The 12,914-nt window shown below is 33.2% G+C and overlaps 1 protein-coding gene across 1 annotated transcript in view; it reads left to right on the top strand.

The window, feature by feature from the left end:
• LOC134695210 (homeobox protein Mohawk-like) overlaps positions 1 to 12,610 on the top strand; it is a 29,509-nt gene extending 16,899 nt beyond the window's left edge. Inside the window, exons 3-5 of the mRNA XM_063556423.1 lie at positions 5,045 to 5,425; positions 10,792 to 10,861; positions 12,240 to 12,610. Coding sequence (XP_063412493.1) covers positions 5,045 to 5,425; positions 10,792 to 10,861; positions 12,240 to 12,330 — 542 coding nt within the window. The 3' untranslated portion in view covers positions 12,331 to 12,610. The remainder of the gene's footprint in view (positions 1 to 5,044; positions 5,426 to 10,791; positions 10,862 to 12,239) is intronic.
• Positions 12,611 to 12,914: the final 304 nt, after the last annotated feature.

Here is a 12,914-nt window from a genome sequence, read left to right as displayed (position 1 = left end):
TACTGGCAGTTTTCACAGTGATGAATGTCTTTATGGACTTTTTGTAAGTGCGAAATGGATAAAATCAATTGCCTACAAGTCTTGTTGAGATAAGTGATGGAAAAACTTGTGATGAAACCACCCGAATGTCTTTTTTTTATTTATCGTTAACAAACCCCAATCGATCATATCAGCTCCTTATGTACTAACTTGTTTCCACATGTTGATGTCAAAATTACTTTGTTTGACTTTTTATCCACGGGTTTTAATACCAAAGCAATACGAAGCACAAAAGAAACAAAAAGTTGAAAAATTATAGAATGGAGAACAAAGACCTTTTGTCGAACGCAGAACAAGCATAACTGCTTTGGATTTTAAACGCGATATTTTTTCAAAGGCTATTTCTTTGTTACTAGTATTTCATTATATTCATTAAGTTACCGACGTTTTGATTTATTTGCGATGGTATCCTTTGTTTGATTGCCTTTGTTTCAAACCATTTTGTGAATTATTTTAACCTTGACCTTTGAAATCTCGTTAAGCTATCGCACATCTAAACGTTGACACACGCCAAGATAAAAGACTGTTGTGTTGTATAACCCCATGTCCCCATCATTCACACCTGTCCATTGTTTGCATGGGGTCCGCATCTTGATAAAGATGACATTTGATAAGTTTTAAAATGATTTGCATTTCTGAAATGAGATCTTTATCAGTTAAATTGTTTATGTGACATTGTTAATGAGGTGCGTTTTATTTGAAGTGAGGGAAAATGAGACGATTTTGTTTTGAAGTGCTGTGTAAACTACTAAACAGCGCCGAATATGGGACAAGTTGTTCTTGAAAATTCATTTGTACGGGTACAAGTAACAGAGTTCAAGTTTTGTTCATGGTTGAAGGCTACATAAGTGCAAAATATTACGTCATTTGGTCTCTGGAGTTGTGGTTTAATTTAAGTTTGGCTCCTTGACGAAGGATAAATTTTACGTCATTTAAGATGTATTCTCGCTTCGACGTGACATACAATAGCAGAAGACAGGTGTCACTTTATGATGCAATCTCATTGATGTAATCCCAACTTCAGCTGTCACGTGTTAGTAGTAAAATGGCGCGAATATGTTTTTCATGCATCTAAGGTCAATACGAGACTTGTTTACATCATCATATAACAGGGCGTTCATCAAGCAGAGCTGAATGTCAGGGATGCGATAAGAGCGTGGCCTTGATGGAATACATCTGGAATGTATAATATTAGCTAATAAATGACAACACAAAATGGCGGCTGTTTTATAAATAAACGCGCGAGTTCATACATCAAATGCAATGTTTATGTTTATCTAATGTATATTGTCATATATTCGTAACAATTCTGTAACTTTTTTATACAAAATCTCTATCTTTACTATTAAACATGATTAAGTAATACCAATTTAATTAGAAATACTTTATATTTTCCCTGTCGTGCGCAATATAATAGTTTGCTAAGGTGCTGTAGGCCAAAAGTATAGATGTCAAAATACCTCAGCATGCTGTAGAATTTAAATCATTCTTTTGTACAATCTGGGACTATATTATGTCAAGTTGCAAGTGTGCACATACTTTCCTTTTCTGCATTACAAAAAGCATTTAGGTTCGAATATCCATGATGGATATAAACATGCGGTTATTTATATATATAAGCCTACATGAAAGGACCCCAACCAGATGTTACAGTACACTACACGTAAACTGTTATTAAAACTAGTATATCATTCATAAATGACAAATTTTATACACGGTTTTGAACTTTTTATGATTGACAAACGACTAGCATAAATTAATCTGATCTCATATTAAATTTACCGCCATATTGCACGCACTGAGAACGGACTACCTTTATTAATGTTAGCTGAAAATTGGGCATACTGTAAAACATGGTATGGTACGATGGTATGGTATGTGGTATGGTATGATGGTATGGTACGAATATCATCATACCATGGTATGCATGAATGGTACCATGGTATGGTATGATGGTATGGTACAAATTACTATACCATGGTACGAATGACTATACCATGGTACAAATTATGATATCATGGTATAATTTGATGGTATGAAGCATGGTATGGTTTTTTGAAGTAGGAAATTTTGAAAAATCTAAAATATGATTTTTTTTTTATTTGTTGACATTATGTACATATATCTGTTTTATTTATGAAAATTAAATTTTACAAAATAAATAGATGTAGACAAACCAGTTAGACTATCCCTTACCTTATGCTGTGAACAGAAAACAAGGAAAAAAACCTCAATTTAAACATATCAGATAACTACTAAGTTAAGATAAGATAGATAGATAGATATAATGTCCCATTCTGACGCTTTGCTGGCAGTAGAATAGTAGAATAGCTGTCAATTATTCTTTGAAATTTTGGGAAGTACTGCATATCTTATGATTATAATCTAGATAATTTAGTTATCATTACCAAGTTTTTCATAATCTTCTGTATCTGTTGATACATGGATAGATAGCACATGTTGTAGATCTATATTAGTTTCAAAGAAAAATACCCTGATTTGTTGTAGGTATCATGTAGAGGCTAGATATCTATTTAAAAGTTGCATGGATTTTCGAAAAAAAATCACACCATTATCTGAACATTTTCCAATTTTCACCCATCTCACTGACCTGACAAATCATACTTTGTGTCCAAAAACTGACGGTCAAGAATACCACCAATTGAAGTGTGTGGAGCGGAGGTGCGATGACTGTGGCGTGAACAAATTGCATTTATCGGAAGAAGAACTCTCCCTAACTACAGAATCACCAAATGTTGAATGGATGCGCTATGAGTATGTTTTCGTTTCCAACAAAAAGCGGGGAAAAGAAAAAGCTGTGCCTTGTTAAGGTGAACACAAAACCGGGAGAAATGTTCAAGTACTTTCTTGAATTGATATCAAAGTTTTCAGCACACGTTTTTCGTGCAAAATGGCAAACAGAACAACTGAAATCAATTAAGAGCAACTTAAACAAAAATGAAGCTATTTGCATTCATGACTTTTCTGAAAACTATTCGTGTAAAGATAAAATTGAAATCCAATCATGCTATTTTCAGAAAACGGAAGTTTCGATACATGTATCCGTGATTTATAGGCATCCAATTGAAAATCTAGACGGTCCGTCCGATCCTGAAGTTAATGGTGGATTAGTTGAAGAACAGTTTTTTGTTATAAGTCCTGATCAAGTTCATGATCATAATTTTTCACATGAGGCGCAACGACAAATAGCGGATTACCTAAAGAGTATTAACTATGATATGAAAACCATGCATGAATTTACAGACGGGTGTTCCATCGAATATTATGAATACATATTGTCCCTATACATGTTATATCTGCCATGATAGAATATTTTTAATACAGACTTGCTCAATAAGTTTATGCATAGATGTAATTACATCTATGGTTTATGAAAATTAAGGTTTTAATTTAATTTAATTTTATATATATTTTTTTCATAGTTTTCATTTAGTACTAGTTAACGGATATTTTTGTTTGTGATATATGGAACCCCCCCCCCCCCCCCCTTATGTTTAAAATGGTTTGTCAGGAATATTTACATAATATACAGTTTGCAAAATGTACATTCAAAGATTCGTCGGTACATCACTTTCACGCATCACAAATGGATTTCATTACATTCCGCATCAAAATAAGCAACAATGTCCAATACTGTGCACACAGAAAAAAACCAAAGCATAGTGTCCAATACTATGCGGACAAAACCACGCAATAGTCTGAGCGGACAAAAATATCAAAACTAAATACAGTTGAAAAGTAATGTAACACAACTTTTATATAAATCTACAAGTTCTCCCAAGATATGCTAAAATCTGCCCAGAATAACAAAATCCTTTTTAAAGTTTCATATTGTATGGGTCTTTTCTAGCCTTCAATTCTCCTTTTAAAACAGAGGGCTCTTATATACCTCTATCTCCAAATATTCCCCAACTGACCTAAATAATCTCCAAATATTCTCTAACTCTTTGTTTACAAAAATAAAACATATAAATCATATAAAAGTATTTACTACGTGACCTAGAGAACATGCTATGTTAATCTTATAGCAGGATAGCCATTTGACTTAATGACTTTAACAGACGATAACCAAAATGTTAATATTACAAAATTAATTACAGTGGACAAAATAACACTTGTACAGCAATAAAAAAATCCTTTAATTGAACAAAAGTTTTAGTCACAGCAGATTATATTCTTACTAACTACAACTAATCACCAACCACACTTTGACTGTTTTTCTTCAGCATGATAGTTTTACTAAATTAATTGTTTTGATTCTAAATGTCTTGAAAAAATTTAACCAATGAATATTTTGTTTACATTATTTTTTCAACAAATACTCTTGTTCCTGTTTCTTATTGAAAAAAAGAGTTTGTTTTGGAATAGGTAAAAAAAGAAAGATAAGCAAACAGATAATTAATAAAATCCTGTTTAAGAATAGCTAAAGCATAAAGACTTTTCTAAATTTCCTACTTCGAAAAACCCTACATAATGCTTCATACCATCAAGTTATACCATGGTATAAAAATTTGTACCATGGTATAGTAATTTGTACCATACCATCATACCATACCATGGTACCATTCATGCATACCATGGTATGATGGTATTCGTACCATACCACCATACCATACCACATACCATACCATCGTACCATACCATGTTTTACAGTATGCCTGAAAATTGATATGATATGACTTTTAACATCTTGTAGGATTTAAGAAATAAATAAAAGTGAAGGTCAAGTTCAGGGTTGAGCGCGCCTACAAAATTGTGTTGTATGAAATTCGAAACTTTTTTTCTGGACTGTGCGCGACAATAATGGGTAGTCAGGGTCGTTAAACACCCTCTACATGTAGCAGTAGTCATGATCATTCATTCATTGCCTTTCATGTTTTAACCCGTTTATACCGTGATGCATTTTATTTGTTTTTCAAGGTCATCATTGAAATTAAGGTTTTTATCTGTATATCACGTGACATAATTTTTATCTAAATTTCAGATGATGGTCGACAGATTCCGAAGGAAAATCAGCAAGGACAAATTGAACAAAATGAACCGATGGAAGATGTCGTTCCCTCTAGATCTCAAACTCCCACAAGGGGCCCATTGTTAGAGCACGACTTTATAGGGCCCCTTAAAACGCAGCACGAAACAGGATCTCAAAATAAATTCAAACAGACTATTTTACAAAGATACTTGAGTGATACCAATCGCCATCATTCTGGGCACGCGCATAGTAACCTTGAGATGGACGTATCTGCATTTACAAAAACCCGATCCAGGCGACCTTCCGGTTCAATTGGATCACGTGATTATGAAGAAATGTCTACGTCATCAGGGGTTTCGTTGAATGATAGTTATAGCTATTCTTATTTCGATGGTAAGTAAATAATTAAAAATGAAAGACACAATTATATAAAGTAGATAATAATTTCTGAATTATACGTAATCAAGAAATATATGCATGCACATGACATTATTTTGAACAAAAGATATGAATGGTTCCAAACAAAGAATTGTGACATTCAGAATAAAGGGATGACCAATGCAAACATCGCTTTACATTTGTTTTAGGCAATGTTATATAATTTTTAGACACCTATTTCCTCAAAATAGCTTGTTATTAATACATGGTTTCTTTTTATTCGAAACTAAGGTTGATAAGGTATTTTTTTTTTATTGATATTCATGTCTAGGGGGGCAAAAAAATATGAACCCTCTCAAGAGATTATTTTTTGTGCCTTAAACAATCATATGGAAAATAGGTTAGTTGTTTATTGGTGCATGACGTCAAGGAATATGGCATGCGATCACACCATATGTAAATTTATATGGCTTTAAGTGAAATTTAAATTTAAAATGTAATCTATATTACTTGATTATGAATTTTAGTGGACTTTTGTTGCCTAAGGGATCTGATTTTAGTCAGCAAAATTGTCGATTGTGAGTCACACATGTGTTTAAAGGGGACATTTCCATTTATTACCTCCAATCTTTATAAAACATCATTTTTACGATATATTTTAAGACATTTTCTCTTTTGTTAAACAACTGTAACATGTTTTTATTTGAAATATAACAATAAATATATGGATAGTATGAAATGCCCTAGTTATATTGATAAACGTAAACTAGTAAGATCAAAAGGAGTTGGACTATTAAGCATGTAAAGGAAGAAAAGTCTTTGGAAAAAGATCAAACGGAAGTCGTACTAAGGGATATAACTCTTCCGAAAACGGTCATACGAAATAGACAAAGGGATATTACCCTTAAGAAGTCAAATAAGAGGATACACCAGATATAACGATGTATTACGTATCTTGAGACTTTAAAGACAGATGTAAAAAAATATCAATTAAATGATTCTATCAAATGAATTTCATCTGGAAAGCAAAATGTCCGACACAATTGGGGAATTTGCAAAGGCACAAACTCAAATTGTGTACAGTCACGTTCCGCAGCCATTGGCGTGAAATTAACAGCCATCAACAACAATTTCGTATCAATATAAAAGTAATAAAGATTTATCTGAGCTTTAATGAACAGAAAACTGCTTTTATCAGCATTTTTCTCTATGTCGAGCATCATTCACTTTATAAAGGACATTGATGATTAAACGCTAAATTATATAGAATTTATGACCAGAAAGGATTGGATGTATGAAGTTGATACTTGAAATGATCCTTCTAGCCATGGATTATTGCTAAAGATTGTCACGTCTGCTGCAAATTACAAAAATAACGCTGATGGCTCTTTTTTCCCATTTTACGTTCTACTGCGGTAGTGTTGTTGCGTAAATTTTACAATAATTTAATCCGAAACTTAATATTTATTCATTTGTCTGGTCGTTTTAAGCAGCCAATCAATGAATGGGACAATGAGAATTGCCTTGTCACATGATATTAAATGCCAATTAACTACGCCCAAAGGTGAAGGTTATTCATCTGAAGTAATGTCAATAGCAGACATGCGTTTAGGTAACCAAATACTTGTGGTTACTATATGTACGCTGCAGTTTTGACATTCGACGGGTCAATGACCTTCACTTCCGATTCGGCGCCAAATATATTGACAACAACAGCAGATTATAGGCGCCTAATATTTCAGTCCAGTTTCTGTATATCACGATCGGTACTTGTCTGTTATCAAAACAAATATCTGTGTTTTTAGCACAATTCGCTATATTCATCTGTGTACTGTCATTTGATGATTATGAACTTCTAAATATACACCATCGTATGAATGGTGCTAGGTTAATTTTAGGCCAACAAAGTATTTTTTAGCTGTCCGTCCAAATGATGTTTGGGTTATGCTGATCTTGGGTTGAAGAATGAACACAAAAATATTTCATAAACTCGTTTGAAAATCAGAGACAAAATATTTTAATAGCCTGAATCTACTTATTTTTTATTTAATTTTTTAGTTTCTTGTTACATGTAGCTGGTAGGTTTTGGGAAAAATACATGTATAAATAATTGCAAAAAACGCAAAACAAATAGACATGGCCTTACGTGTCAAGTTTGTTGTATTACGTCACGTGTAATTGCATTAAACGTTTCTGTCATCAATTGCTGTGTACCTTATACATCAATTAACGTTTTCGACTGGTTTATGAAGACGTGGCTATCTTAAATCAGCTTATGTTGTATCTGTATTAATGCAATCTAACATTAAATGTGGGAAGATCTAAAAGTGCAAGTGTACTTGCATACGTATAAGCCATCTGGATTCTGACTTATTAGGTACCGGTTTATAAGGTTCTGGGTATAGGGAGGAGCCTTATAATTGACACTTTGATTTGTAATGCTTTTGTTCTCTAGTTTACTACGCGCCGCCACATTATGATGAATTAACGGTTACTGTTATGGGATTCCCTTCTCCCTGAAATCGTTCATTCACTGTAATTTAAATTGGTCTTATTCTAGCCATTTTGCGCGATGCTCAACAGTCAACCATCAATTTGTTTATAGGATTATATTTTTAATGAAAGTTATGGATTTAGGTCAATGAATCCGATTGGGAGCTCTTTGACCTAAAATATTATCCTTCCCAGCATTTCAATATTGCTGGAGTAATATGCCATCAACCCCGTTGAGGTATTACTATGTTTTATTTCAATAAACTGTAATTATTAATGATTGGTCTTGGGAAGGGATTAAGGTATCCTATTCTTTTTTTAATAGATTCATACAAAACTTATTCCGAATGCACTTATATTCGGAATCATCACGCTGCTTGACCGAGTTTGGTATAAAAAAAAAACAAGGAGTACACAGACCATATGTCGAACTCTTGATGCTTTTCTTTTGTCCACAGTTCCGGTCCAATTGACGCACATGCGCTATGCCTTTTCTAGCTTCCTTTTAAAGTGCAAGTATTCCCATATAAAAACGTGATCTCAATACAAATTGAAGTATTAACACAACATCTTTCGTATACGTAACAAGAGAAAATCGAATTATTTCTTAAATCGATAGTTTTATTTTTGCAATGAAAAGAATGCCCGCTGTGATAAGTTGGGAAATTTATGACTCTTTTAGAAAAGATTGTGTTTACAATCAATGGAAAGACTTAATACAGTTCTATAGAAATCAAAGTGTCGCATTAAAAGTTGTTTTTACTACCATGATGTATTGTGTTCAGGATTATATAACCAATTATTGACTGACGAGTTACGTATCAAGCGCGAATAGTTCATGTTGTCCAGTATTTGCGTTAAAACATCTATAAGTACAGTACTATAGAACTCAAAGTGTCGCATTAAAAAGTAGTTTTTACTACCTTGATGTATGGTATTCAAGATTATATAACCAATTATTGACTGACGAGTTACGTATCAAGCGCGAAAAGTTCATGTTGTCCAGTATTTGCGTTAAAACATCTATAAGTACAGTACTATAGAACTCAAAGTGTCGCATTAACAAGTAGTTTTTACTACCTTGATGTATGGTATTCAAGATTATATAACCAATTATTGACTGACGAGTTACGTATTAAGCGCGAAAAGTTCATGTTGCCCAGTATTTGCGTTAAAACTACTATAAGTACATTGAGTGCTTCTGCAAATTTACAGATCTGACATCATTGGGCTGAAATTTAGGCGAATTATAGCACGGGAGTTCTAATAAATACATATATAGCTATAAAATAAACAATGAATTCACTCTTGAACATCATACAATATTTTTCGTTTATTGAAAAAGGGAAAATAAATGTATATAATGATCTGTGAATTCACTCTTGAGCTTCCTTTATACAATATTTTTTTATTGAACAGAAGCAAAATAAATGGAAACGCAAAAGGACAGTGGTTATTTTTTTAATACTGTTTCTTTTTTGCAATGTGATGCATGCAATTAAAACTAAAACCCTTTGGAAATACCATGCTTTCGAAATGTAAATTAGGAAGAGATATAGCTAAAAGGAGTATTGATGGATTCGATCGTTTCAAGCTTTAAAAGACTGTTAATTAATAAGTTCTATTTTCTGTTCAGAGTTTCTATAACGGTATAAAAACTAAGCCACGCTATGAACATTCACAATGTAATTAATATTAGGTTCCACATGTAAATTAGAACACGCTAGAAAGCGACTTATAATTGATAATGTCTCGCGGGACTCGCTAGAATGAATAGTTAAATGCTTTGTGTAAAAGTCGTGGTAAAATTTAATTAATAATGCACCCGTCTCAATTGTCAACTCACTATACAGTCTAACATTTCCTTAATTAAAGATATTCACAAAAGGTGATAAAATTTGAGGCAAATGAGAAACCAAGGGGAAATGATATGGGAATTCGAAACCAAGGAGAAATGATATGGGACTTCGAAACCAAGGGGAAATGATATAAGACTTCGAAACAAAGGAGAAATTATATGGGAATTCGAAACCAAGGGGGAAGAATATGGGAATTCGAAACTAAGGGGGAAGAATATGGGTTCATACCAAGGAGAAAATAATATGCGTTAGGGGTTTAATCGAGGTATGTCAAGTGATTAAATACCAGAATGCCTTTCAAAGGGGGAAATAGTATTTGATGCTAAATACCCCTAAAAAAGGGGGATGATATAGGATGTTAATTAAAGATATACACAAAAGGTGATACTATTTGATGTTGAAAAAGTTGAATCATATACCGAGGGGAAATGATATGGGAATATGATACCAGGGGGAAGGTTGGTAAACAATATGAGAATATGATACCAGGTGGAAAGATATGGGAATACGATACCAGGAGAAATGATATGGGATTTTGAAATACGAGAATGCCTTACCTAGGGGACCAATAATACTTATATTGGATGCTTAATACCCCAAAAAAGGGGGATGAATTGGGATGTTTATTAAAGCTATTTATAAAAGATGGTAAGATTGCATGATCAAAGAAAATGGCTCAATACGGTACCGAAGGAAAATGGCATGAGAATACGATACCAGAGGAACTTAAAGGGATGTTGGAATTGAAGAATGCCTTACGAAGGCGGGGAAATTATATTGGATGCTAAAATACATGTACGGGGAATAAAATACATAAGAGGTAAATAACATGGGATTTAAAATTGGGGATACCAAAGATCAATTAAAAGGTTCCAAACCGCCATGAAGTTTGCCTGATAGAATTATTGAACAAAAATTTAATGAAGCGACATTGCGTCATTACATTTTCTTAATATACATGTATATCATTATAAACCTTGCTTATGATACAGACATGTATTCATCATTTGAATTTCCTCATTTTTCTAGTTTCAGACAATTCAGATGAGTTGGAATCTGCAGCGAGGCGTAGGCGCATCTCAGGGGACGTACATGGCAGGTAATATATATGATTATTTATGACGTCATTAACTTATACAAAATAGGTCAATGTCTATAAAAGAGAGAAATAGGATAAATATAACAAAAAGTCAGCTGAAACACCTACAAAGCTGTATTATTAAATCATGACTATAATGTGTAGGTACAAATATCACAAGTTATTTGATTAAAAGTCATTGTGGGTAATTATAGTACAGTGAAATCTGACTAAACCGAATCCTGCATAAACCGAAAACCTGAATAAACCAAACATGTTCTTGAGCACCGTCATATCAAATTGTTAGCGTTGAGAACCTGATAAAACCAAACATCGGCCAAAACCGATCAAAATCTTAAGTCCCGAAGAGGTTCGGTTTAAAAAGGTTCACTGTAGTACATTATTCGATGGGAAATCTTCATTAACAAATTCCATTCCTTTGTCAATTGATCAGAGTATAGATGGGATTGGTAGGATAAATAATTCTGGACAATAGATGCAGAATAAAAAAAGGGGGGGAGGTAATAGTGAAAATTAGAAAACAAATAAGGATCAGATAATTTGTTATGGGGTGTTTGAATATAAAGAATAGATAAATTTGTCTTTTAAGATATAGAATACAGAAATTAAGGTATCCCATCCAGATCCTCAGTGATTTTGTAACCAAAAGTCAAACCAATTATTAAACTTGAGACAATTTTATCTTTAAAAAAAACCCGACAAAACAATTAAAATGTCACGTAGAAAAAGAAGCGGAGGATAACCAAAGACACAATGGAAAACAATGAATCAAATAACAGAATACAATGGTTAAAACTAAGAACGAATGAAAGACAAAACAACACAAAACTTGAAAATTAATAACACAAATAAAACGGAGCTGAACTCAGGTACTCCTAAATTGTACCAGTGTTTGTAATGATCCATTGTATACTCATCTTCGCTAGCCAAGGGTTACGATCCACCTTCGCTCTCTTCACTCATGCATTTGTGCATGAAACATACACAGGAACTTCTATTAGTTGATTAAAAAATATCTAGTTATCACAAATTATAGTCGTATGTTTTGGGATGTAAAGACTTGTTGCACAATAAAAAGTAAAAACACAAAAATACCGAACTCCGAGGAACACGTGGCAATTGTTTACAAACACTTTCTACATTTACACGTGATCATGCTAAAGGCGGTTTTTGATTGGATGCAGCGAGTTTCGACTGCAACCAATAAAAATCAATACCCTGTGTCTCCGAAATTTTATCTCAATCCGCCAAGGGTGAAGAGAGCGAAGGTGGATCGTAACCCTTGGCTAGCGAAGACGTTGTATACTCAGTACAAGTAGTTAAGGTATTTTATGCAAGAAGTTGGCCTTATTTTAACCTAGTTTTACCTCTTTTTCAGGAATCAAGACGATATTCACTTGAAAGAAATCAGCGCTGTAATGGCATTGACCTCTCTCGCGAGATCTCGTAGTAGATACCCGATTATGTAGTCACGTGATTATCCTCCATATTTAATGCATTCCATATGCATCTGTGCCTATGTTACAAACTAGGAGGACTATATATTGTTCTTAATTGTTTATACGTTACTATGGTTACAGGAACTGCAGGGAAAGTGTTTAAAATGTTTAGATTTTATTTTTAATGTTATTTGTCAAACGCATTTTAAGCATGCGCAATGAATGTTGTTTTGAAGATATGCGTGAATGGTTGAAGATAGTGTGTGTCTGGGAATGGAATAAATTTTTATTGTTATAGCAACTAAATTTATACATGGTGTTTTGTTTATTTTTTTACTGCCAAAATTATCAACTTTCCAACAATTGATAATCAACATTCTCAAAAACATTCTGCTAGTATCAAACATCAAATAAGCTAGATGTTTAAAAAAAGATGTGGAAGAATCTTAACACCTAAGAGACATTTAAATTCAATTCAAGAGAAACTTGAAGCAACATAGAAAAACACGAAAATCGACCAAATGAAAATATCACAAAATAAAATCCATAGAAAACTAATTGTTAACAAAAGTACCCCACATAAAACAACTGGGGTGAGGTCGGATAACCCGAAA

Source organism: Mytilus trossulus, chromosome 13 (assembly GCF_036588685.1).
Source record: "Mytilus trossulus isolate FHL-02 chromosome 13, PNRI_Mtr1.1.1.hap1, whole genome shotgun sequence".
NCBI lineage: Eukaryota > Metazoa > Mollusca > Bivalvia > Mytilida > Mytilidae > Mytilus > Mytilus trossulus.
This window is presented reverse-complemented; position numbering and strand designations above follow the sequence as displayed.